General features: G+C 43.3%; 1 protein-coding gene across 10 annotated transcripts in view; it reads left to right on the top strand.

Annotated features, from left to right (window-relative positions):
- The window catches only part of Ryr3 (ryanodine receptor 3), a 494,693-nt gene that overhangs the window by 246,140 nt on the left and 224,689 nt on the right, over positions 1–23,864 (top strand). For all 10 annotated transcript variants that reach the window (XM_074065580.1, XM_074065577.1, XM_074065585.1 and 7 more), the window contains exons 17-19: positions 4,294–4,427; positions 6,158–6,396; positions 15,953–16,145. In XM_074065580.1, coding sequence (XP_073921681.1) covers positions 4,294–4,427; positions 6,158–6,396; positions 15,953–16,145 — 566 coding nt within the window. The remainder of the gene's footprint in view (positions 1–4,293; positions 4,428–6,157; positions 6,397–15,952; positions 16,146–23,864) is intronic.

Genomic DNA, 23,864 nt, shown 5'->3' with positions numbered 1-23,864 from the left:
TAAGGGTAGTGATTGGTACACCTCCACCCCCTCTCAAAATACTCAAGTTGTCAACCCTGTCACTTCTCTGGAAGGTATTCCCACTCATCTCCAGATGATCCAATTTGAGGTTATGGGAAAAGTGCAGTGTTTTGAGAAAAAAGGCAGAGGTGGGTTGCGGGGCCGCCTCCCTGTATTCTGAGTGCACTCTGCCCTTTGACCTGTCAGCTTTGTTCTTTTGCATCCTTCAGCACCTCCTAACTTCCTACTTCTCCAGGATCCATCAACACTCTTTTCTCATCAGTTATTAAAATACAAAGTAAAATTCCATTTGCCCTTCAAAGCTTAGTTCAAATGCCACTCCTTCCATGAGACTTTCTCTAGTTCAGTTGGAATTTGTCTCCTCTACCCTTACGCTATCTGTTCTTTGTTAATGGTTGTTCGAGTCTGCCTTTCATTGTCCTTATTTTCCTCGTATACTTCTCTTACCCATTGTAAGTTCCTTCATGATAGGGACCATCTTCACATTCCCCAGAGTGTCAAGTTCGTGTGTTATATAGTGCAAGTATCCATACATGTCTGTCAGAGGATTAATAAATGAATGAAAGGACTGAGCGAGCAGAGCCAGAGTCCACTCCTATTTAACCTTGAATTAATGGATGCTCACATCAGTGTACAGGCCTCACCCCACAGAATAGCAGTCTCACCAGTGGAAAGAAACACTGTGTTACTTACTTTATAGCTTTCCATGGAATAAGTTTTCTTAATAAATAGATTTATAAATGCATACACACACACAAGTCAGGTGTAGTGGCTTCTGTAATTATGCCTATAATTCAAACACTTCCCCCAGGCACAACCCCCCAATTTAGGAGGATTGTGAGTTCAAGGCCAGCCTGGTCTATATAGTGAGACCTTGCTTCAAAGAACAAAACTATACATACACACATGCCACACCCTCATCTTCCTACCCCCCACCCCCAAGCTACCACACTCTAAATCTACTCAGAATTGTCAGATTTTATCTTCTTTGTTTCACAGGGATTTGAAGCCACTTGTGAGAAAAATGTGTGGTAAAACAGTAATATCATTGGTCAGCAGAAAGTATAAATCAGAATCAAAGGTCTAGCCTAAGCTGGGGGAGGGTCAAATACCAGGAAGCAAAGCCACTAACTCCCACGTGGTTGGTCCAAAGCTCCATGAAATCGGCGACTTTTCAGGCAACCACAGCAACACAGAAACATCCCAGCCACTTAACTCCCACCCACAGGGAGCAACCTATTCCTCAGGGACTGCAAAACTATTTTTTCAAACACAGGACGTGATATAAAAATCACAGAATTAGGATGGTCAGCACTTTTTACCATTTTTATTGGCACACATTAATAGTACCACGGGTTCGCTGTGATGATTCCATAAATACTCACAGTGTGCTTTGAACAAGTTTACCCCATCTGTTATATTCCCTTAGCTCCCTCCCTTTTTCCCTCCTTTTTCAAACAGCATTTGGTGAGTTTCATTATGCTTTCTTCATATATATATATATATATATATATATATATATATATATAAAATGTGCTGTATTTCCGTCCTCTTCACCCCTCAGTACCCTCTGCTTTCCCCTCCCCACCTCCACTGAGACAGCCCCCCCTTTCACAACCAAGTCCCATTATCATCATCATCATCATCACCATTTTAGGTCTAGATTCCATATATGAGCAGAAATATGAAATATCTGGCATTTTGAACTTGGCCTATCTCACTCAACATGATCTCCAGTTCCATCTGTTTTCCTGAAAATAATATAATTTCATTATTCTTTAAGACTGAATCATATTAATAAGACTGCTCCCACAGGTCACAGCTAATGGCAAAACACGACATCCAAACATTGATTACAATGATATGTAATATGTATGTGTTTACAGTAGAATTCCCTATAAGCCTGTGTTTCAGATAGACTTTTGAAGACAAAAGCAGGCTGAAAAGGCTGGTGAAGGCAATGTGGCACCAGTGATGAAAACAATTACAAGCAAATGATCTCCACAAAACGGGTCATCAGTTAGGGAACCCTAACTCCTCAGACAAGCCCATGTTCTCGGTGGCTTTGCACAGATTTATCTTTGCTCAGTCACTGCAGGCCTCTATTCTGCATATTGATTCAGAGCCAGGTTCTTCCAGGGCTTCACAGACTGCAGCACAGTGAAGAATCCTGGAGACCTCTGGAGTTTGCATTACTGTGAAGGCTCTAAGATTTAGTAACAGTGGGAGAGTCTGACATTGTGCAATTATTATGTGCTAATAAACATGTGGAAAAATAATAAGATAAAAACTGTAACATAACAAAAAGAACGGGGAGTCTCAGCACCAGTATGTCAAGCAAGCTCCTGAGTGATGTCACTGCTCTGGTCCGGGAATTGTAGTAGAGAGACCCGGGGTAAAGCACCTGCCTAGCAAGTGTCAGGCCTTGAGTCCAAACCCGCATACTATCAAATAAAGAGAGAGCGAGAGATGAAGCTGTGAGACCCTTTGTTGAGTCTCTCCATCCAAGGGGAGAAAGGGGACACACAGTGGACTTGACCCAAGAGTTTTCAGAGCCAGGCCTGAAAGTGACAGACATCACACCTGCCCACTTTCCTTTGGCTAGAACTCAGTCACATGACCCCACATACTCCCAAGGGAGGCTGGGAAATGCAGCCTTCCTGTGGGTCCAGGAGGAGGACCAGCCTAGAGAACACCGTGCAGAGCCCATCTCACCAGCCAAGCTTTCCAGAGGTTGCCAAGGTGACTCTCAGTGTTGGGCCTGTGCGCACCTGTGCTGGAGTCTCTGTCCACATTCCCTTCTCTTTGACAAGAACCCGTCTACACTTTTTTAGAAAAGAAAGCATGTCTCTATTCCCCAGTTTTACACAAAGAAGTACCTCTGAATGCCTGAACAATGTCAACTGTGATTCTCTGTGCCATCATTTATTTATAGGTGAGGCATTGCTCTTATTAGGCTGTGGGCTTTCTGCAGAGCCTTTCCTCTTTGCTGTTCCTTTTGTGTGTGAATTAAGCTCTGCTTTTCCTCTGGCTATGCCAGTGAGGCACTCCAAGGAGAAATGGAGAAAAATGTATGAAAGGCCAAATGAAAAGTCTTTAATTTCCTGGCCGTCAATGGCTTTTTTCTTACAATGAGAAATTATCCTCTGGATTTCACGTTTGCACAGCTGGTACCTTTCATGGAGTGGTAATGGTAAGAATGCCTCATAAGAGGGCTTGGGGGATTTTTTTTCTGCTTTTCCCATAAATGTACTTTGTATTTATTTGGAATGAAATGACATTCAGGGAGTCAGGAAGAAAATTGGTTTGTGAGAATTATGGACACAAATGCCATCAACAACCCGAAGCTATCCAACCCCATCAAGCACTGAGCCTTCAGTGACCATTTTGAAAGACTGAAATGCGGCTACCACCTTCCCGTTGGTGCTGCCTGCCACATCGTGACTGTTATTGATCAACTGCCTTGGGTGTTCCTCCCTGTGGGGGAAAGGGGAACAGCGCCTGACCTAGTGCAGTTTGCTGGGCCATGGTGCAGACACAGAGTCTGAATGAAAGCAGATGTGGTGACAGACTAGGCAGATGAGATGCAGCACGCAGGAGGCAGCTAGGGACTTCCCACTTCCCAGGAAGCTGGAAACAAATGCAGAGGAGGTGTAGTGGTGGGTCTCAGGGTGATGGCCCCCTGGACTCGCAGGTTTGCTTTTCACCCAGATGGGAGGAGGGGAGCAGGTGAAATATTTTAAACACTGGTTTCCAGGAATTTAAGGGTGTCTTAATGAGTTCTGATAGCACAACAGGAGACACAGGAACAACAATTTGTACTACCACCTAAGGCTCTGGAGCCTGCTGCCATGGGGACTTAGCAAATGCACATCTAGGTGCTCTTGCAGCACGAGCAGCTAAGCCTTACTAACCCTCAGCACAGCACTGTCAGGACTGGGTAGGAGTAGGAAGCTTCGCTAGAGGCCCCTCCACTCTGAGGGTGACTAGTGCCTGGATTTTGTGCTTCAGGTGCCTCACCGCACCTTAGGCCTGACCCTGGCTACTCAGTGTGTCTTCCAAGTTCATGCTTTTATTCACTGTGGTAGAACAATGACCACAGGTGGCATGTGGAGTTCAGAGGGATGGGGCACAAGATTGAGGCAGCTGGCTCTGCACCTGTCACCTGCTCCCAACCTTCCCTCCTGCTACCTTCATTCGTGGTAGTCACTAGGTCCTGCCCATGGTGCCCTCCCAGTGACCCTGAGATTTGGTGGGTGTGCCCCACTGCAGGTTCTTGATGTCCTGTGCTCCCTCTGTCTCTGCAACGGGGTCGCCGTAAGAGCCAACCAGAACTTGATCTGTGATAACTTACTGCCCCGGAGAAACCTGCTCCTGCAGACACGGCTGATCAACGATGTCACCAGGTAAGGCTCCACTGTCACTCCACTACCAGGCATGTCTCCAGCCAGGAAAGAGATCTGGACTCTGAAGTTGGCCACCCATAGTTCCCATGGCAATCAAACACTTAAGACAGGACCCAGCAAATGTGTGCTTCTCATAAGCAGGCAGAGTTTCTCAAATGTTCCCTGAGCAGCTGAGGATAGAGGATATGCACTACCTAGGGACTGAAGAGGTTGGCCTGGAGTGGTCCACCATATTTTATTTTAAACATGACTGCCCATCTCATAACCTCCTCATAATATATTCATGCTATTTTGATACACAAATTTCTTTCTAAAGTCTTTAAAGAGAATGATGTCCCAAGTTGATACTGTGGCTGCTTGTGTCCTCTGGCAAGTGGGCATTTACCTGACTGATACCTATGTGGTCCAGGACCCCTGGCCTGCTGGTTCACACATGGGCCACAGGTGAGTCCTGTAAACTCAGTGGGCCTGCACTAGGCCTTAAGTTCTTCATTGTCTTTCCAGTAGTAAAGGAAATACCTTCCATCTGAGGGGTAGGGTAGCCCAAACCCCAAGCCCCTACACCACCTTCCATCCTGGTACAGCCTGACTTTTCCTTGCCCATCCCAAATGGGACACAATGCCAATGCAGGAGAGCTTGTCTATAACTACAGTTCCAACATAAAAAGTCTTAACTAAGACCATAAGACTGGGTGCAGTCGCACATGTCTGTAATCCTAGATACATGGAGGCACAGTTGGGAGGATTGTGGTTCAAGGACAGCCCAAAGGGGCCCATCTCTAAGAGCACAGTTCCAAACATAGAAACTGTAAGGCCAGGCATGGTAACACACTACCCCCAGCTGCATGAGGGGCAGATTTGGAAGGACTGTGACTCGAGGGTGGCCCGGGCATAAAGTTGTTGGGCTCAGTGGTTCAAGCCTATAATCCCAGCCACTTGGCAGGTGAAAATTAGGAAGATCACAGCTTGAGTCCAGCCAGGGGAGGGAAAACTCTTCAAGATCTCATCCTAACCAATGGCTAGGCACAGTGTGTGTGAGGCAGTGGTAGGAGGATCATGGTCCAAGGCAGCCCTGGGTCAAAAGCATGAGACCCTATCTGAAAAATAAACTAAATAAACTAAAGCAAAAAAGACTGGCCAAGTGGCTTGAGTAGTAAAGCACTTGCCTAGGAAGTGTAAGGACCTGAGTTCAAACCCCAGTACTGACAAAATAAAATGCCCTCTAAGTCTGGCCAGGCTTGAACCACTTTGCTGAACATGTTGCTGACCCCATCTCACCCTTAACAAGGTTGCTGGTAGTGGTTTCTTAATTCTTTTAAGAGGCCATGGGTATTGATAATGCTTGGGGGACAAAGCACTGTTTTGAAAATGATGGAATTTGAACCATTTTTCCAGAAGATGGAACTTAATGTGATTTCTTTCATGGAAAGACACAAAGGTTTGTATACAGTCTATGTAATGTTTTCAGCACCATTGTCCGTGGTTCACACTCAATAAATTTGTTGCCTTGACTCCTTTATGTTTTGTAATGGAGTTAGCATCGTCCTGACACTTCCCACTAAGAACTTGACCAAGTGTTGGGGGCTGTAAGCCTTTTCTACTTTCGAGTAATAACAAAAAGCATAAAATTGCCCTTGCCCTAGGCTTACTGTCTCCTTTGGGGTCTGTTCACCTTCGCTTTTCAGTTATTTAGCAGCTCTGGCCACCACCTCTCCCATGCTTTATTACAGTGTCCGGCCAAACATCCTCCTGGGCGTTGCCGAGGGCTCAGCCCAATACAAGAAGTGGTACTTTGAGCTAGTTATCGACCAGGTGGACCCCTTCCTGACGGCAGAGCCTACCCATCTGCGGGTGGGCTGGGCCTCCTCAGGCTACGCCCCGTACCCAGGAGGTGGAGAAGGATGGGGAGGCAACGGCGTGGGTGATGACCTACACTCCTATGGCTTCGACGGACTTCATCTTTGGTCAGGTGAGCAGCTTGCAAAGCTTTCATCTCCTCACGTCTTAACTAAAACCAGTTCACGCTGAAATTGCCACTTTGAGTTGGAACAGTACACACTTGGGAGTCCCAGACTGTTGGGTGGGACAAGCCTTAGCTTTAAATAATATTTAGCTGTGGCATCATTCTGACCGCTCCTAGCTATGTAGTCCATTGCTAACCACTGAACTTTTGTTATGCTCAGTCTCTCTATCATCTTTATCACATAGGATTGTCAGGGTTTTATGAGTAAACAAAGGAAAGATTGTTTTATTCACTAGGCAGCAATCTACATGCTATGTCTATTTTTCTCTCATTGTCCTCAGCTTCACCCTTAAGGTAGAAAAGATTGATTTTGTGTTACAGATGTAGAAGCTGAGGCACCAAAGTATCAGGTATTGTATTCAGTCACACTAGGAAGAATTGTGACCTGGCTACCAGCCAATGATGTTGTCAACACTGCTTCATATTACACTGGTAGCATCTCTAGATGTTCCACACGCAGCAGAGAGAATTCAGGCTTCCTTTTTTAATTTTGTTTTTATTTTCTTGTGTGACTGAGGTTTGCACTTGCAAAGCAGGTGCTCCATCATTTGAGCTACACCTCCAGTCCAATTTTCTCTGGTTATTTTGAAGGTGCAGTCTCAAGAACTATTTACACAGACTGGCCTTGAACTGCAATCCTCCCAATCTCAGCCTTCCAGGTAGCTGGGATTACAGGTGGGAGCCACTTGCACTGAGCAGGCTTCCTTTTTTTAAAATAAATACTGTTGTTTTTCCTAAGTGTGTCCACAGCCCACAACTGTGAGGAAATGGGTCAGCTCTACCCCACTGAACAGTCAAGACTAACTCTCATTCTTTCATCCCAGTAAGAGCCCCATCTCACTTGCCTACTGCCCAAAGCCTGTCTTTCCTGTAGCTTTGAAAACTATGGTTAGAGATGTATGTCCTTTACAGAAATCCTTATGCAAGCATTGTGCTGCATGCTGTTATGTGAGGAGCCATGACCATGCTTCTTTAAATCCAGTAGGAACCTAAATAATGTATTTTCTTTTGTAACCCATCACATTTTCCTCTTCCCTTAGCTTTCAGACTAAACTGATCGCCTGGTGTCATGACTAACATCGGCCCAGATTCTGAGTAACTTCTTGTACTTGGTCTTTATTTTCAGTTGGTCAATACAGAGTTTCTTGGCTTTTGTTCTGTTTTATACTCATTTTAAATATTTAAAAGCTTCTAACAATGTTGTAAACTTATTTATTTGTATGTTTATTTATCCTGGATCATTTGGGGGGGAAGAATGAGAAAGTCTGCCCATGTTTCTGTGTCTAGGGGACAGTGTGATACAGACAAAAGCAGATGCAAAATGGCAGAGTGATGGGTAGAGTGGAGGAAAAATCTGGCCTTGTCTTTCTCTCTCACCTCCCCCTACCTTCCCCAGTTCATGGAAGGTGGCTGTTCCCTTTTTAATTCTCACAGTCCCATTGTAGAGCCACTGAGTCTGGCTGTACAGTAGGAGACTTTAGTTTGGTTATCATTAGACATCATAAGATTCTCAGAAAGCCATCTCTGGGGAAGTGATCTGGAAAGAAAGAACTGTCACATTTGCAAATGCGGGCAGCTCTTGACTTTGGATTAATCTGAGAGTGAGTGGATAGGCTTGAGTTTGGCTGCTACCTCCAACAATCTCATCCTTGAAGCCTGAGAGTGTTCTCTGGAACCTGGGCAACACTGAAGATGACTGCATGAACACTCACTGAGGAAATACAGAGCCCACTGATACCCTTGGAGGGAGCAAATCAGACCCTTGTTCTAAAGACAAACTGAGCATTCTCAAAAGGAAAAAAATTAGTATTTTCAAGACTTTCCAGCAGTGCACAGGGAATGAGTCAATCCTGTGTCCATTTATTGACAGTTGAGGGAAGAATGCCTCACAGAGTCAGGCATCAAAGAACAGGGCATTCTCTGTGCATTTCATGACCGGAATATCCTCATGCTGATTCATTCCAGGAGTGATAGTTGCCCACTTCCCTTCCCATTCCTCTGTTCTGTCTCCTCTGAAGGCCAATAGGCTGGATGCTCCAGGCCCACAGTGCCTGCCACTAGTAATGGCTCTGTGTGACTAGAGAGGGAGAAGAGGACGATAACTCAGTTTCTCAAGGCTGAGTATAGCTCTGGTTTTACCCATGCTTGATAAGTAAGGTCATCGAGGTGTGATCAAGAGACTTCATCCCTCAGACTCTAGCATTGATGAGATGTGGAGAAATTGGTGACTACCAGTTACACTTCTGGTCTCACTAAACCCAAAGCTCCCCTGAATCTGGGCCTCATTCTGACTTCTCGACCAACACCCAGGAAACATCAGTCTTTCAGAAGGCACTGCAGGTAAATAAATCAGCATATGCTCCAGCTGAAGACGTAAGGTTCTATGAATGATTCCCACCAGGACGGCCATGAATTTCAGACTGGCTGAAAGAAGGTAACTGTCTGATGAAGAAGTGGAATGGAAGAAGCATTGCCACTTGTGGCAGGAGGGGATGGAAGGTGATTAGGAGAGATTGGAAACCAGTCATGATACTTTTTCTTCTTTTCCTAGAGATTTAAATGTCCAGTCCACTAACTTCAAAGTTATCTGTGTGCATAAATTAGGCTACTGACTTGAACTGGTCTTTAACATACTTAGTAGTGTACAGTGTGTGTAGCAGGAGTTGGAAAGAATTGCAGTGCCCCAACATGTTGTCACTGGAGAGCCAAGAAATCAGTGGCTAAGTCTGAATTTGAATCCTAGCTTTGTTACTTGATGATTTTTTGACATTGAGAAAATTACCTCTCAGAGACTCAGTTTCTTCAGATAATACAAAAATAGTGTTAGGCACAGTGGCACACTCCTGTAGACCCAGCCACTCCAGAGACTGAGGCAGGAGGGACACGAGTTCAAGGCCAGCCTGGGTAATATAGTGAGACTCTGTCTCAAAATAAAAAAAAATGGCTGAGCATTGTAGCTCATATCTGTAATCTCAGCTACTTGGGAGGTGGAGATCAGGAGGATCAGGGTTCAATGCCAGCAAAAAGTTAGTGAGACCCTATCTCAACCAATAAACTGGGCATGGTGGTACGTACCTCTGATTCCAGCTATGTGGAAGGAATAGGTAGGAGGATTGTGGTCTGAGGCCAGCTTTAGGCAAAAAGAATGAGACCCTGCCTGAAAAATGAAGCAAAAAAGGCTGGAGGCAGCGCTCAAGTGGTGTAGAGACTGCCTAGCGAGTGTGAGACCCTGAGTTCAAACCCCAGTAATGCTCTCTTCCCCCAAAACTGAAAATAATCTGAAATTAAAATGAGATAAGAAATGTGACATCTCTGCCACACTGTGGATATCTTTCTCGTCTGTGAAATCCACTGCAGTTATAAAGAACAAACCTAGAGTCCTGTGTGCTTCATGACCACTTCAGTAACACTTACAGAGGAAAGAACCCAAGTTCCATGCTGGGCAGGACAAGAAGCTTCAAGGTAATGTTCTGGGAGTGTGACCAAGCATGAAAGAGCTTTTTCTCTATGGAGGAGAGAGCAGCCTCAGCAGACCTGCTCAGCCACTGCAGGCATCAGCTGTGGACATGCCCCTGCCCCCACCCAAGCCCAGCTCCTCTCCTGATATAGCACTTGTCCGTGTGGCCCTCTGGCCAGCAGTTGGCAGTGCCTCAGCTCACAGTGGTGTGTGTTGCTAGCTCAGGCAAGTTCATAGGGAAATCATATCTCCCTTCCCTTCAGCCATTCCCTGAAGAGTAAGAATTAGAAGAATTCATCTTCCCGAGAGATGAGAGGTGTGGAAGAGAATAATTTGTTAAGGTTTCATACTTACCAGGACAGTAGCTCTACAGTCAGATCTGCACAGGGGACGTGACCTGGCTGTTGCCCTACCACAATGAGTCCCAGGGTTCTGGTTGCCCATCAAGGATAGCCCACTTCCCACCCCGGTGCTGTGTAGAGGAGGTCTGCGAGTACTGCATTTGCAGCACTTCCATCTCTGGCTCCTCTCTCCTCCTAAATGCCTAAGTTACATTTGTGCTTATATTACATTGCCAAGCTCTGCAGGGCCTGGAGGCCTGGAAGTGCTGAGCACCACTGTCCAAACACCTACATCACTCACCAGAAGGCACTGAATCCCATAGTATTTATCATTGGCTTAATTTGAATATATGCAGCATGACTGGGTGGCCTTTTCCTTTATCTTAAAGTACTAGATTTGTTAGTCAGATTTCCATAACTGTAACAAAGCGCCTGAGCTAATCAACTTACAAAAAGAGGAAGGTTGCTCTGGTTCACAGTTTTGTGGTTTCAGTCCATGATCAGCTGGCCTCTTTACTTTGGGCCTGTCTTGAGGCAGCACATCATGGCAGAAGTGTACTGTGGAACAGAACCATGCACTTCATCATCAGGAAGTCAGACAGAGAGAGACAGACACAGACAGAAGACACTGGGTCTCATGATCCCCTTCGGAGGCACACCTTTCAGTGCTTTCTACCCAATGACCTGAAACCTCCAATAGTGCCACCCTGAGACCAAGCCTTTAGCACATGGACTTTTGGGAGACATTTAAGAGCTAGACTCCAGCACTGCATGGAGTCAGAATGGCCTCTCCAAGCTGGGGGCCTCAGATGGGCCTGAGCTGCTTCAGACTGGCAGAGGCAGTGAGACCCCAGCCTCTCAGTGCACCAGCTCTAGCGTTCTTCAGAGTTCCTAATAGCTCAAAAGCAGGTGAGGCTGCTTGTGGAAAAACTTCAAGATAAGTTTGCTTTTTCTTATACAGAATCATGTTTCTGTTGGTTGCTGTAAATGGATCAAAACATTAAACATATTTCAAAATGCGTTTTTACCACTGTCTTTCAATAAAGGGAGTAGATTTTAAGTCACTTTTTAGACTCAGCCCTCAATGCTATAATTCCCCATGTTTTATTTTTTCCAAATATTACAAAAGGTGTAACATGGGGACAGGTTTCTGGAAAGCTTTTCTGTTCACTAAGTAATTGAAGTGTCTGGGTTGATGTTCATTAACAGCGCCTTCTATAGGTTACAGTGTGCCAGGAGCTCTTATCAGTTTTTAGGGAGAAAATTCACCCCAACCCTAAGGGGCAAGCATCATTGGAGTCCTCACAGGTAAAATGATTGTCCAAAGTCCCACTAATGACAGTCAGGGCCCATGCTGCTTAATTGCCACTCTGCCTGGCCTCATGAGTGGCACACAGTCATGGAGATGATGCTGGTCCCTTGGCTGTTTTCATGGTCACTGTGGGCATCACGTGCCCATTTCACAGTTGAAGAGGCTGAGCCTCTTTTTTTTGTTTGTTTGTTTGTTTGGAGTTTTTTTTTTAATTCATATGTGCATACAATGTTTGGGTCATTCCCCCCCTTCCTCCACCCCCGCCCCTCCTTCTCCCCCCCCCCCGCCCCCTTGCTACCTGGCAGAAACTATTTTGCCCTTATCTCTAATTTTGTTGAAGAGAGAGTATAAGCATTAATAGGAAGGAACAAGGGTTTTTGCTGGTTGAGATAAGGGTAGCTATACAGGGAGTTGACTCACATTGATTTCCTGTGCATGTGTGTTACCTTCTAGGTTAATTCGTCTTGATCTAACCTTTTCTCTAGTTCCTGGTCCCCTTCTCCTATTGGCCTCAGTTGCTTTAAAGTATCTGCTTTAGTTTCTCTGCATTGAGGGCAACAAATGCTATCTAGGTTTTTGGGTGTCTTACCTATCCTCATACCTCCCTTGTGTGCTCTCGCTTTTATCATGTGATCAAAGTCCAATCCCCTTGTTGAGTTTGCCCTTGATCTAATGTCCACATATGAGGGAGAACATACAATTTTTGGTCTTTTGGGCCAGGCTAACCTCACTCAGAATGATGTTCTCCAGTTCCATCCATTTACCAGTGAATGATAACATTTCGGTCTTCTTCATGGCTGCATAAAATTCCATTGTGTATAAATACCACATTTTCTTGATCCATTCAGCAGTAGTGGGGCATCTTGGCTGTTTCCATAACTTGGCTATTGTGAATAGTGCGGCAATAAACATGGGTGTGCAGGTGCCTCTGGAGTAACCTGTGTCACAGTCTTTTGGGTATATCCCCAAGAGTGGTATTGCTGGATCAAATGGTAGATCAATGTTTAGCTGTTTAAGTAGTCTCCAAATTTTTTTCCAGAGTGGTTGTACTAGTTTACATTCCCACCAGCAGTGTAAGAGGGTTCCTTTTTCCCCCCGCATCCGAGGCTGAGCCTTTTTAAAATCATAGGCCCTGTACATGTAGCAGCCTAGAGTGGGGATCGAACTCTACCTTGTGTGACTCCAAGGCCTCTCCTGTCCTGTGCCACCTTGTTATGGAGCAATGGGAAGGGACCCTTCCCATCACTGGGAGCCTTGGAAGCTCCTGCAGAGTAGAGATGGCCGTCTCTGGACGGGGCAGAGTTACAGAAGCAATCCACAGTTTTTCCATTTCCTGGCTTCAAGCTCTTCACACTACTCAGGTGGGAAAGTGTGATGCACCTCATCAGATGAGCTTTGCCACATGAACCTGGTAAGAAATGGGCTCTTTTGCTCCAATAAACTTGCCGTGGCATTGCTCTGAGCACTTGCTGAGCCTGTACTTCATATCTAGTGACTGTCGAGCCTCCCTTTGGTTTCTAGGTAGTATTAGTCCAGTTCTGCATTCTGTCCAATTTCTGCTTCATTCAGTCCATTATTTCCATTTGCCTGTAAAAGCTGTTGGCGAATGTTTCCTGGAAATGGATCAGAGGAAGCAAAAGGCAGTATTGTTGCCCATCCTTCCTATAGAAGGCTCTTGGCCACTGTGGAGCGTTAAGGGCTACCCAAAGCTCAGAACTCGGCCTCTGGTGGCATCGCAGTACAGCCTTGGTGAGGGGACCTTCAAAAGTGGGGCCAAGGCTCAACCATGCATAGAAGGAGAGGACATGGAGTCACAGTAAACACTGGCAGTTTTGTCCCCGTCCTTGCCATTCTCAGAAAGGTAAAGAAACTTGTAATTTCCATTTTTATCCATCAAGGATCTATATGCTGTTAAAGGTAATTTTGTAAGGTAGTATTTCCACTATTTCCTGGTATTTACAAAATCACAGATCTGTTAGAATTTGTTCAAATGACTACAGTGATATTTTCAAGAAATCAAACTAATGAAAAATTTTATGCAGTACGGGTTGTTTTTAATAGGAAATCAGAACTAAGAGTGAGACAACTTTCATTAGTAGACTTGAGCAGAAGGAAGGCCTGGGGCCTGGGATTTCTAAAGTCCACACAATGAGCTGGGAGGAGTCAATCTCTCAAATGGAGAAATTAGAAAGATGGCAAACCTACACGCTGCAGATTTGACTCAGTTTTATTTCACTATTAAATGATTTTGACTGTAGGTCCTGCATCAAGAACTCATTTGTCATTTTTAACAGCAAAGCAAAGTATTAAAGTTAAGAAAAGAGTCTAAGGCAACCCCAGACTAACTGGCCAGCATACATGGAGCCTGTGCTGAGCTGTGGGTTGCTGCAGTGCAGGTGGTCCTCATTCTGTTCCTGTCTGGCTTTATTGCCCCACCCCATCGCCCTCATCCAGTGCTCATGGCTCCCCTCACTGCAGCCACAGCAAATTAGCCATTTAGCAAATTGGTCAGCCTTCCTTTTGTGTTCTCCCATCTGATTCATCTAGCACACCTTTCATTGTCCAGGTCTCTCTTTGTCCCCTGCTGCCTGGCTGACTTGGTGTCTTCCTCTCCCTCTGGAAGGTAACTGTGTACCTTCATTCCTGTATTTGCCCTTTAGCGTTGCAATTTTTTATTTTAATGTCAATTCCCCACCGGACATGAGACCGTTCAAGAGCAAGAACTGGGTCTTCTGCTGTTGATCCATGCCCTAGGCATGGTGCCTGGCTCAGAAGAGCCTCATTATTATACTACTTGTGGAGGAGTGGGACAGAATCCAATATGGCTTGTGGATCACTCAAGTCAGTTGAGAGGACACATAACCCTTTTTAAATTAAGAGTATTTTCACCATTTTTTAATCCACCACTTAGTTTAGAATCTATTGCTAGAATTGCAATAGCCACTGTAAACACTCGTTTTTAATTGAGATCAGAAGTATTATTAAAAATACATATAAAATTTATAGATAACATCTGTTAGGAGGAAATTTTTTTAACTATATTTTTGAAGTATATTATGAAACCATTAAAATCCAGTTTGTAATGAATATTTTATTGCAGAGTAAAATGCTTGTGATATGATTAGTGAAAAAACTACAAAATCCACATACTCCAGTTTGGATAGTGTGTGTGTGTGTGTGTGTGTGTGTGTCTGTGTGTGTCTGTGTGTCTGTGTGTTTATGTTGAGTCTTTATTCCCATTTCCTGTGTGTGTAACAGGAAATGTCTTTTTCTTTTTTCCCCCATTTCTCCCGACTTTATCTTGCTACACTAAAATAAATAAATCCTTGCTAAAACTATGAAAAGAGAGAATGTGTGTTGGGAGAGGGGGTGTTTTACTGGAAGAATTTTTATGGAGTTACGTTTTTCCTTTCATACACTTTGCTGTATAAATGATGAACGTTTATCATGAACATGAATTAATTCTTCAGTCAAGAAATAAGATACCTTTGTATCTTTTGTCTGAAACCCTAGTTTCATGCCTAACTTCTGCCTCTCACTTCCCCTTTCCCAATTGGCATGTAAGCCTGGTAGGGGGATGGGTACAATGGCTATGATCATTTACTTTTAGAGTTTCCAGGACAGGACAGTGTGAAACAGAAATGCAGAGATGTCAGAAATGTTAAATCATTAAATGAAACTGTACAAGAGACAGGTTTCTCAAACCACCAATACAGTATGAGTGATGATCTGTTTCCCTGTATCTGAAATAATATAAAGTTCTTGTGCCTCTTTCTCTACCAGTGCTACAATGGCCACATCAAACCCAGGGCCATGGGCATTTGAGGCAAGTGCTCTACCCAGGCTGGCCTTGAACTCATTCCTCATGTCTCAGCCTTCTAAATGCTGGAATTCCTGACACGTGCCACCACACCTGGCCTGGCCCTGTCTTTTAGAGGAGGTAGAAGAGTAGAAGAAGGTGCCTATGACTGAAGAGACACATGTACCAGTACCTCTGAGGACCTTCATCCAGCAAAACCAATCTTTCCATTACTTCAAACACCAGGCCAGAGTCTGAGCACACATTGAGCAGGCTGAGTTCTTATCTCACTCTCCCAGCTTTAGGGATTCCCCTCAGATTCTGCTCATCTCTGGCATGGTGTCTGTCCACTCACCATGTTACAGCAAAAATTCCTTTTGTTCATCTCACATAGGGAAAGCAAAGCTGTGTTTCAGATGCAGTAGCACCAACCTCCTGGGCGCCCTAGCCTCCCCCTACCCCTAACCTGGTAAGGCCTCCAGGGCCCCACAGCTTTCTCCTCCTGGATGCCCATCTCCCCTCCCCCTACCCCCAGCCTGGTAAGGCCTCCAGGGCCCCACAGCTTTCTCCCTGTGCTTTGCTTCGCTCACCAGGCCGGATCCCCAGAGCTGTGGCCTCCATCAACCAGCACCTGCTGAGGGCAGACGACGTGGTGAGCTGCTGCCTAGACCTCGGGGTGCCCAGCATCTCCTTCCGCATCAATGGGCAGCCTGTGCAGGGGATGTTTGAGAACTTCAGCACAGATGGGCTCTTCTTCCCAGTGATGAGCTTTTCGGCCGGTGTCAAGTGAGTTACAGCTGTGATTTCTTGAAATGTAGCAGGGTCCCCACCTCCCTCATGAGCTGAGGAGCTACTGTTCTCCTTCGGGGCTTCAGTCTCATGGACCACATTCCCCCAAGAAAGTGATGGTGTGAGTGCAAGAGGTAGCCAGAGCTGCTTCTTGAGCAGGTGTCTCCTGCAGGGGACATAAGAGTTATCTACTCAGATGAACAGTAGGATAAATCCCTTGTAGAAAATTAATCACTACAAAAGCATTGCATGCTCTAGACCTTGACAGACACAGCTATAAACAATGCAGCAAAAATTTCCTGTGATTCTGACACTGACTTATAATCTCTATTAATATTTTGATGAGTTCTCTCCAAGTCTTTTCTTTCTACAAATATATGTATACTTCTTAAATTGCATTCACAGTGAGTATGAAGTTTTATGTCTTATTTTTCATTCAACAATTACTTATGAGCCTTTTCCTGAGATATCTTCAAAATTACTTTTTATGGCTACTTAATATCCCTTTATTTGGGTATCCCATAATATAGCCACCACTTTGGTGTCATCATTTCATGCCAGTTCTTTTTCTATTGTTTTAAGTAAAATTATTACAAACATCTCTGCAGGTAATCTTCTGCATGCCTACCTTGTTCCTCCTAGAAGGTCAAAAAATTGGAACTTTTTAAGATCCAAATTTAAAAGAATGTGGGTGAATTGATTTTTAAGAAAATTGTCTGAACACTTCAGTATTTAACAATTGCAAAACCTAAGAAGCTCTAAAAACCATAAATGTGTTCATAGCTCATTTGCAACAAATCTAAACTCATTTTATGTCAAAGCTGTTAGCAGAAATGAAGTTGTTTTCAGTTTTTCATTTATCCTACTTATGAATATCTATGTTTAACTGCAGAGATGTTAGTGTGTTTGCTGTGAGACACTGCCTCTTGTCTGACTGGAGGTTCTGCTTCATGTGTGAATGAATATATTACATATATCTTCTTTTTTTAAACTCTAAAGAATTCCATAGTCTGAAACACATCTCTAAAGATTTCAGGTAAAGAATTTGGCATATAATATCTTTTAAAGCAATGAATGGGAATGCCCAACTGGTTGTCTCCCTTAACTGTTACTTCATGGGTTTTCTTTTTGAGATGCAGGGGATCGAACTCAGAGCCTCGTGCTTGCTAGGCAGACACTGTACTGCTTCAGTATGTACCAAGCCCTGTTCTATGTTTTGAAGAAAAGGCCCCCTGGCAGTTGGGAAGAATTTGGTGTGAGCCCCATCATACATCTTTCATCCCCGTTCCCCAGAAATAAAGAATACAGCCACCTTGGGGCTTTGTGTCTTCTCTGGAAAATCCAGAGAAGTGGTGCCCAGGACCATGTTTGCCTCGAGTGGCCCCAATGCCCTCAGTCTCCCATTCTTAGTGTCCTCCCATTTTTGTTTTGCTTTGCCCATGTCCCACTAATGGGTTTTAGCTTATATTCAAAAAGAGCACACTTCCTTCTCACTTCCTGTGGGAAAAGTACTTGGGTGAATTCAGATCTTTAGAGAAAGGGACTGACCTCCAGTCTGCCGCAAGTAACAGACTTTTCTGCATATCTTTTTAAATTTACTAGCGTACGTTAATTGTACTCAGTGGGTTTCATTATGGCATTTGCATACATGTGTACAATGTACTCTGACCATCTTAATCATTAGCTCATCCTTCCAGTCTTCCAAAAGAAATGAGATAGGATTTTTGTGTCTGATTTTTTTTTGTTGATGGGGTTTCTTTTGGAGTTCTTTCTTGACAAAGAACCTCAGGTAGCAGGTGGCTGACTGGTAGGCACATGCAGCAGACATTTCCAGCATTTTCTGTCTAGGCCAGCAGGTCATACTGCCTTCAGAGCACACATGTAACTGAGAAGCAAAGTTGCAAGATAAGGAAAATGAGATATCTAGCCATCTCAAAGCACAACTGCTAGGAGAATTTCAGAAACTGCAGGGTCCAGATGTGCTGACTAAAGAGTCACAGCTTAGATTTGGGCAGTTGTGGCTCATAGCAGCTGAACAGGGACATGCTGAAGAGTGAGGCTGGGGGCTTGGTGTCACTCAGGCCTGTCCCTGAGGAAATTGTCAGCTCTTGACATATTCCTGCCTTTGGGTTTCACAACATAGTATGAATCAAAGAGGGGTGGGAGCATTGCTCACATAGCAGGGAAACAGGTGTTACTGAGTCAGCTAATCAAGTGTGTTGCCCTTGCTCAGGGTCAGTGCTGGTCCTATACTGCACAGCAGCTACCTGGCTTGTTTCCACTTAGAAGCAAATAGTGTCAGTAAACCAGTATATCAACTGGCAAAGGATGGTTTGGTGCTCAAACCTACCAGTTGTCTGTTTTATTTTAGTTCGGTTACACAAAAAGATAGAAAAAAAGCCAGAATATTAATTCCAGGTTAATTAAAATGTCTTACTGAAAGGAAAGGTGCTTCCTAGTAAATGTTTTAAGTTATTTCACCCAATAGTGTAGAACACCTGCTTGATTTTATGGCACCCTCTTCCAGAGAGACACAAGGTGTTATGCCATCATAGGAACATTCAGGACTGTTTCTCATATTCATTTTTCCTCCTGTGTAGCTTCTGAACTAGATTTCTCTTTCCCATTTCCATCTGCTTAATAGTCTTTAATGAGATCACAGTTTTTAATTTTTTGGTAATTATTGTTATCATTACAAACTGTGTTGGTAATAAAACCTGATTAGGATGGATGTCCCTGTTGGCAGTCATCAAAAAGAAAAGCCACATGAAGACCAAAAGCCTTTCTCAGTCAGGTTTGCCTATGGTGAGTAACTACTGACAGACCCACAAATCTGTATGCGTCCTCTGCCCTAACTATTACAAAAGTGGCTCAGAGCCCTCTCCTCAGTGTGGTCTGCTCATGGGCAGGTCCCTAGCACAGTGGACCCAGCTCATTATAGAATAAAATTTGACATGAAGCATATATACCTTGGCACCTACCCAAAAGATTCAGTGACTTTGATGCCAGGAAGCTCTTGTTAAAAGATGGTTTCCTACCTGCCCTCACCAGCAAGGGGCATCAGGACGTGAAAAGCCACAGTATATAATGAAGTTTGTATGCTACTTTATTTTTTTATTCATATATGCATACAATGTGTGAGTCATATCTCCCCCCTTCCCCCACCCTCTCCCTTACCCTCCTGCCTCCTCCCTCTACTCCCCACCCCCTTGCTACCTGGCAGAAACTATTTTGCCCTTATCTCTAATTTTGTTGAAGAGAGAGTATAAGCAATAATAGGAAGGAACAAGGGTTTTTGCTGGTTGAGATAAGAATAGCTATACAGGGAGTTGACTCGCATTGATTTCCTGTGCATGTGTGTTACCTTCTAGGTTAATTCGTCTTGATCTAACCTTTTCTCTAGTTCCTGGTCCCCTTCTCCTATTGGCCTCAGTTGCTTTAAAGTATCTGCTTTAGTTTCTCTGCATTGAGGGCAACAAATGCTATCTAGGTTTTTGGGTGTCTTACCTATCCTCATACCTCCCTTGTGTGCTCTCGCTTTTATCATGTGATCAAAGTCCAATCCCCTTGTTGAGTTTGCCCTTGATCTAATGTCCACATATGAGGGCAAACATACAATTTTTGGTCTTTTGGGCCAGGCTAACCTTACTCAGAATGATGTTCTCCAGTTCCATCCATTTACCAACAAATGATAACATTTCATTCTTCTTCATGGCTGCATAAAATTCCATTGTGTATAAATACCACATTTTCTTGATCCATTCAGCAGTAGTGGGGCATCTTGGCTGTTTCCATAACTTGGCTATTGTGAATAGTGCGGCAATAAACATGGGTGTGCAGGTGCCTCTGGAGTAACCTGTGTCACAGTCTTTTGGGTATATCCCCAAGAGTGGTATTGCTGGATCATATGGTAGATCAATGTTTAGCTTTTTAAGTAGTCTCCAAATTTTTTTCCAGAGTGGTTGTACTAGTTTACATTCCCACCAGCAGTGTAAGAGGGTTCCTTTTTCCCCGCATCCTCGCCAACACATGTTGTTAGTGGTGTTGCTAATGATGGCTATTCTAACAGGGGTGAGGTGGAATCTTAGTGTGGTTTTAATTTGCATTTCCTTTTTTGCTAGAGATGGTAGGCATTTTATCATGTGTTTTTTGGCCATTTCAATTTCTTTTTTTGAAAAATTTCTGTTTAGTTCACTTGCCCATTTCTTTATTGGTTCATTGATTTTGGGAGAATTTAGTTTTTTAAGTTCCCTATGTACTCTGGTTATCAGTCCTTTGTCTGATGTATAGCTGGCAAATATTTTCTCCCACTCTGTGGGTGTTCTCTTCAGTTTAGAGACCATTTCTTTTGATGAACAGAAGCTTTTTAGTTTTATGAAGTCCCATTTATCTATGCTATCTCTTAGTTGCTGTGCTGCTGGGGTTTCATTGAGAAAGTTCTTACCTATACCTGTTAATTCCAGAATATTTCCTATTCTTTCCTGTATCAACTTTATAGTTTGGGGTCTGATATTAAGATCCTTGATCCATTTTGAGTTAATCTTGGTATAGGGTGATATACATGGATCTAGTTTCAGTTTTTTGCAGACTGCTAACCAGTTTTCCCAGCAGTTTTTGTTGAAAAGGCTGTCTTTTCTCCATCGTGTATTTTTAGCACCTTTGTCAAAGACAAGTTGGTTATAGTTGTGTGACTTCATATCTGGGTCCTCTATTCTGTTCCACTGGTCTTCATGTCTGTTTTTGTGCCAGTACCATGTGTTTTTATCATTATTGCTTTGTGATATAGTTTGAAGTTGGGTATCGTGATTCCTCCAGCATTGTACTTTTGACTGAGTATTGCCTTGGCTATTCGTGGCCTCTTGTGTTTCCATATAAATTTAACGGTAGATTTTTCAGTCTTTTTAATGAATGTCATTGGAATTTTGATGGGAATTGCATTAAACATGTAGATTACTTTTGGGAGTATCAATATTTTTACTATGTTGATTCTAGCAACCCATGAGCATGGGAGATCTCTCCACTTTCTATAGTCTTCCTCAATCTCTTTCTTCAGAAGTTTATAGTTTTCCTTGTAGAGGTCATTCACATCCTTTTTTTGGTTTATACCTAGGTATTTGATTTTTTTTGAGGTTATTATAAATGGAATTGTTTTCATATATTCTTTCTCAGTTTGTTCATTATTAGTGTATAGAAATGCTAATGATTTTTCTATATTGATTTTATATCCTGCTACCTTGCTATAGCTATTGATGGTGTCTAGGAGCTTTTGAGTAGAGTTTTTTGGGTCTTTAAGGTATAGGATCATGTCATCTGCAAATAAGGATATTTTGACAGTTTCTTTACCTATTTGTATTCCTTTTATTCCTTCTTCTTGCCTAATTGCTCTGGCTAGGAATTCCAGTACTATGTTGAATAGGAGTGGGCAACATAGTGGGCATCCTTGTCTGGTTCCTGATTTTAGAGGGAATGGTTTCAGTTTTTCTCCATTAAGTATAATGCTGGCTGTAGGTTTGTCATATATAGCTTTTATAATGTTGAGGTACTTTCCTTCTATTCCTAGTTTTCTTAGAGCTTTTATCATGAAATGGTGTTGGATCTTATCAAAGGCTTTTTCTGCATCTATTGAGATGATCAAGTGGTTTTTGTCTTTACTCTTGTTAATGTGGTTTATTACGATTGTTGATTTTCATATGTTGAACCACCCCTGCATTCCTGGGATGAAGCCTACTTAGTCGTTGTGAATGATCTTTTTGATGTGTTGTTGAATTTGATTTGCCATTATTTTGTTGAGGATTTTTGCATCAATGTTCATTAAGGAGATTGGTCTATAGTTCTCCTATTTGGAGGTGTCATTGCCTGGTTTGGGGATAAGTGTAATACTGGCTTCATAAAATGTATTAGGCAGTTTTCCTTCCCTTTCTATTTCGTGGAACAGTTTAAGGAGGGTTGGTGTCATTTCTTCCTTAAAGGTCTGATAGAATTCAGCAGAGAATCCTTCAGGTCATGGACTTTTCTTTTTGGGGAGACTCTTGACTGCTGTTTCAATTTTATTTTGTGTTATAAATCTATTCAGGTGATTAAGATCCTCTTGGTTCAGTTTTGGATGTTCATATGTATCTAGAAATCTGTACATTTCTTTAAGACTTTTGCATTTATTTGAATATAGGTTCTCGAAGTAGTCTCTGATGATTTCCTGGATTTCACTGGTGTTTGTTGTTATCTCCCCTTTTGCATTCCTTATTCCACTAATTTGGGTTTTTTCTCTCCTCATTTTAGTCAGGTTTGCCAGGGGTCTGTCGATCTTGTTTATTTTTTCAAAGAACCAACTTTTTGTTTCATTAATTCTTTGTATGGTTTTTCTGCTTTCTATTTCACTGATTTCAACTCTTATTTTTAAGAAAACAAACAAACAAAAAAACCCCACAAAGTGTCCCAAGTTCAAATGCAATACAGTTTTAGTAAGTTTTTCAGCATGTAGGTGTAGTTTGGTTGTTGTCTCATCAAAGGTAGGGAGAAAAAAAAAAGAGTCTGGAGACAGTTCTGAGAATGGTATCTGCCGCTGTGGCTTGCCTGCCCGCTGCTGTCAGCCTGCTGTTGCTGGCGGCTTTATTTATGCAGATCTCAGGAGTGAGCTCAGCACTCACCTGGCCCTGCTGACTTTGTTTACTCAGAGTTCTCCTGTGCACGAGCCACTGCTACAAGCTTTCCCCTTTCCAAGCACACTGGGGGAGGTGACACTGCACCCGCTTTCTCAGGCCTGTGTGTTTATTTACAATTCACATGCGAAATGGGTCTTCCCCCCTCTCTTGTGGAGTTTTCCTCCCACCACCACTTTTACAAGCTTTCCTGCTCCTGATTGCTGGGCGTGTGCCGCCGCTCCTGCCTTCTCCAGCTGGCTTGTTGTGAGGGACTTCCCCTCCCCCCCCTTCAGCTTTGCTACATGTCTTTTTTGTTGTTATTGCTTATTATTCAGTTTTTTTTCTTTTTCTTTTTTTCCCTGTGTGGGGGGTCGGTCTGTCCAGGGGGCTATGCTGATCTGGTCCAGGATTGTCTGTGGGAGTACCACCTACCGCTTAGCTCACCTTGTGCTCCACGTCTTCCCAAGCCATCTGGGCACTGCCGTTTGGCGGCCCGGGGGCCCTCCGGGTTTCTACGTTTAACATGAAGTGGAGATGGTATTCACAGGCTGGAGGTGTAGAGGAGTCAAAGTTTTGCCTCTTCTTGGTGGTTTTTCCTGTAAGGTGTATCTCCAGCATCTCTCCAAGATTTTACTTTAGGAGGCACGCTTTCTGCTTCCTCCCTCTAGCCACCATCATCTGGATGCTACTTTAAAAAAAATAATAATAATAATGCTATTTAGTATAGTAGAATATATTTTACAGCTGTAAACTCCTCACAGACCTATTTAATAATCTTATATGACTCTCTTACCCACCCTTTTTTTTTTCAAGTTGACTCATTTCTTTATTTTTGGTTAAAATCAATGATGTCAAAAATAGAAATTTATATCACTACCAGTAAATGGAAAACCAGGATTGCATGCCATAAATAGAAGATAACTCTAAAAATCAATGCAATGGAAAACAAAACAATTTTTACAAAATTCTCAACAGATGTTGTGACCCCTAAAAAGTTCTGAATCAGTCTTGCTTTCTTTCAAACTGATATATGAAACAAAATAATTGTGCATATTTATAAATTGTGTGGTGTTTATAT

The sequence above is a fragment of the Castor canadensis genome, chromosome 2, assembly GCF_047511655.1.
Source record: "Castor canadensis chromosome 2, mCasCan1.hap1v2, whole genome shotgun sequence".
Taxonomy (NCBI): domain Eukaryota; kingdom Metazoa; phylum Chordata; class Mammalia; order Rodentia; family Castoridae; genus Castor; species Castor canadensis.
The sequence above is the reverse complement of the archived record's forward strand: the minus strand, read 5'-3'. Positions and strand labels throughout refer to the sequence as shown.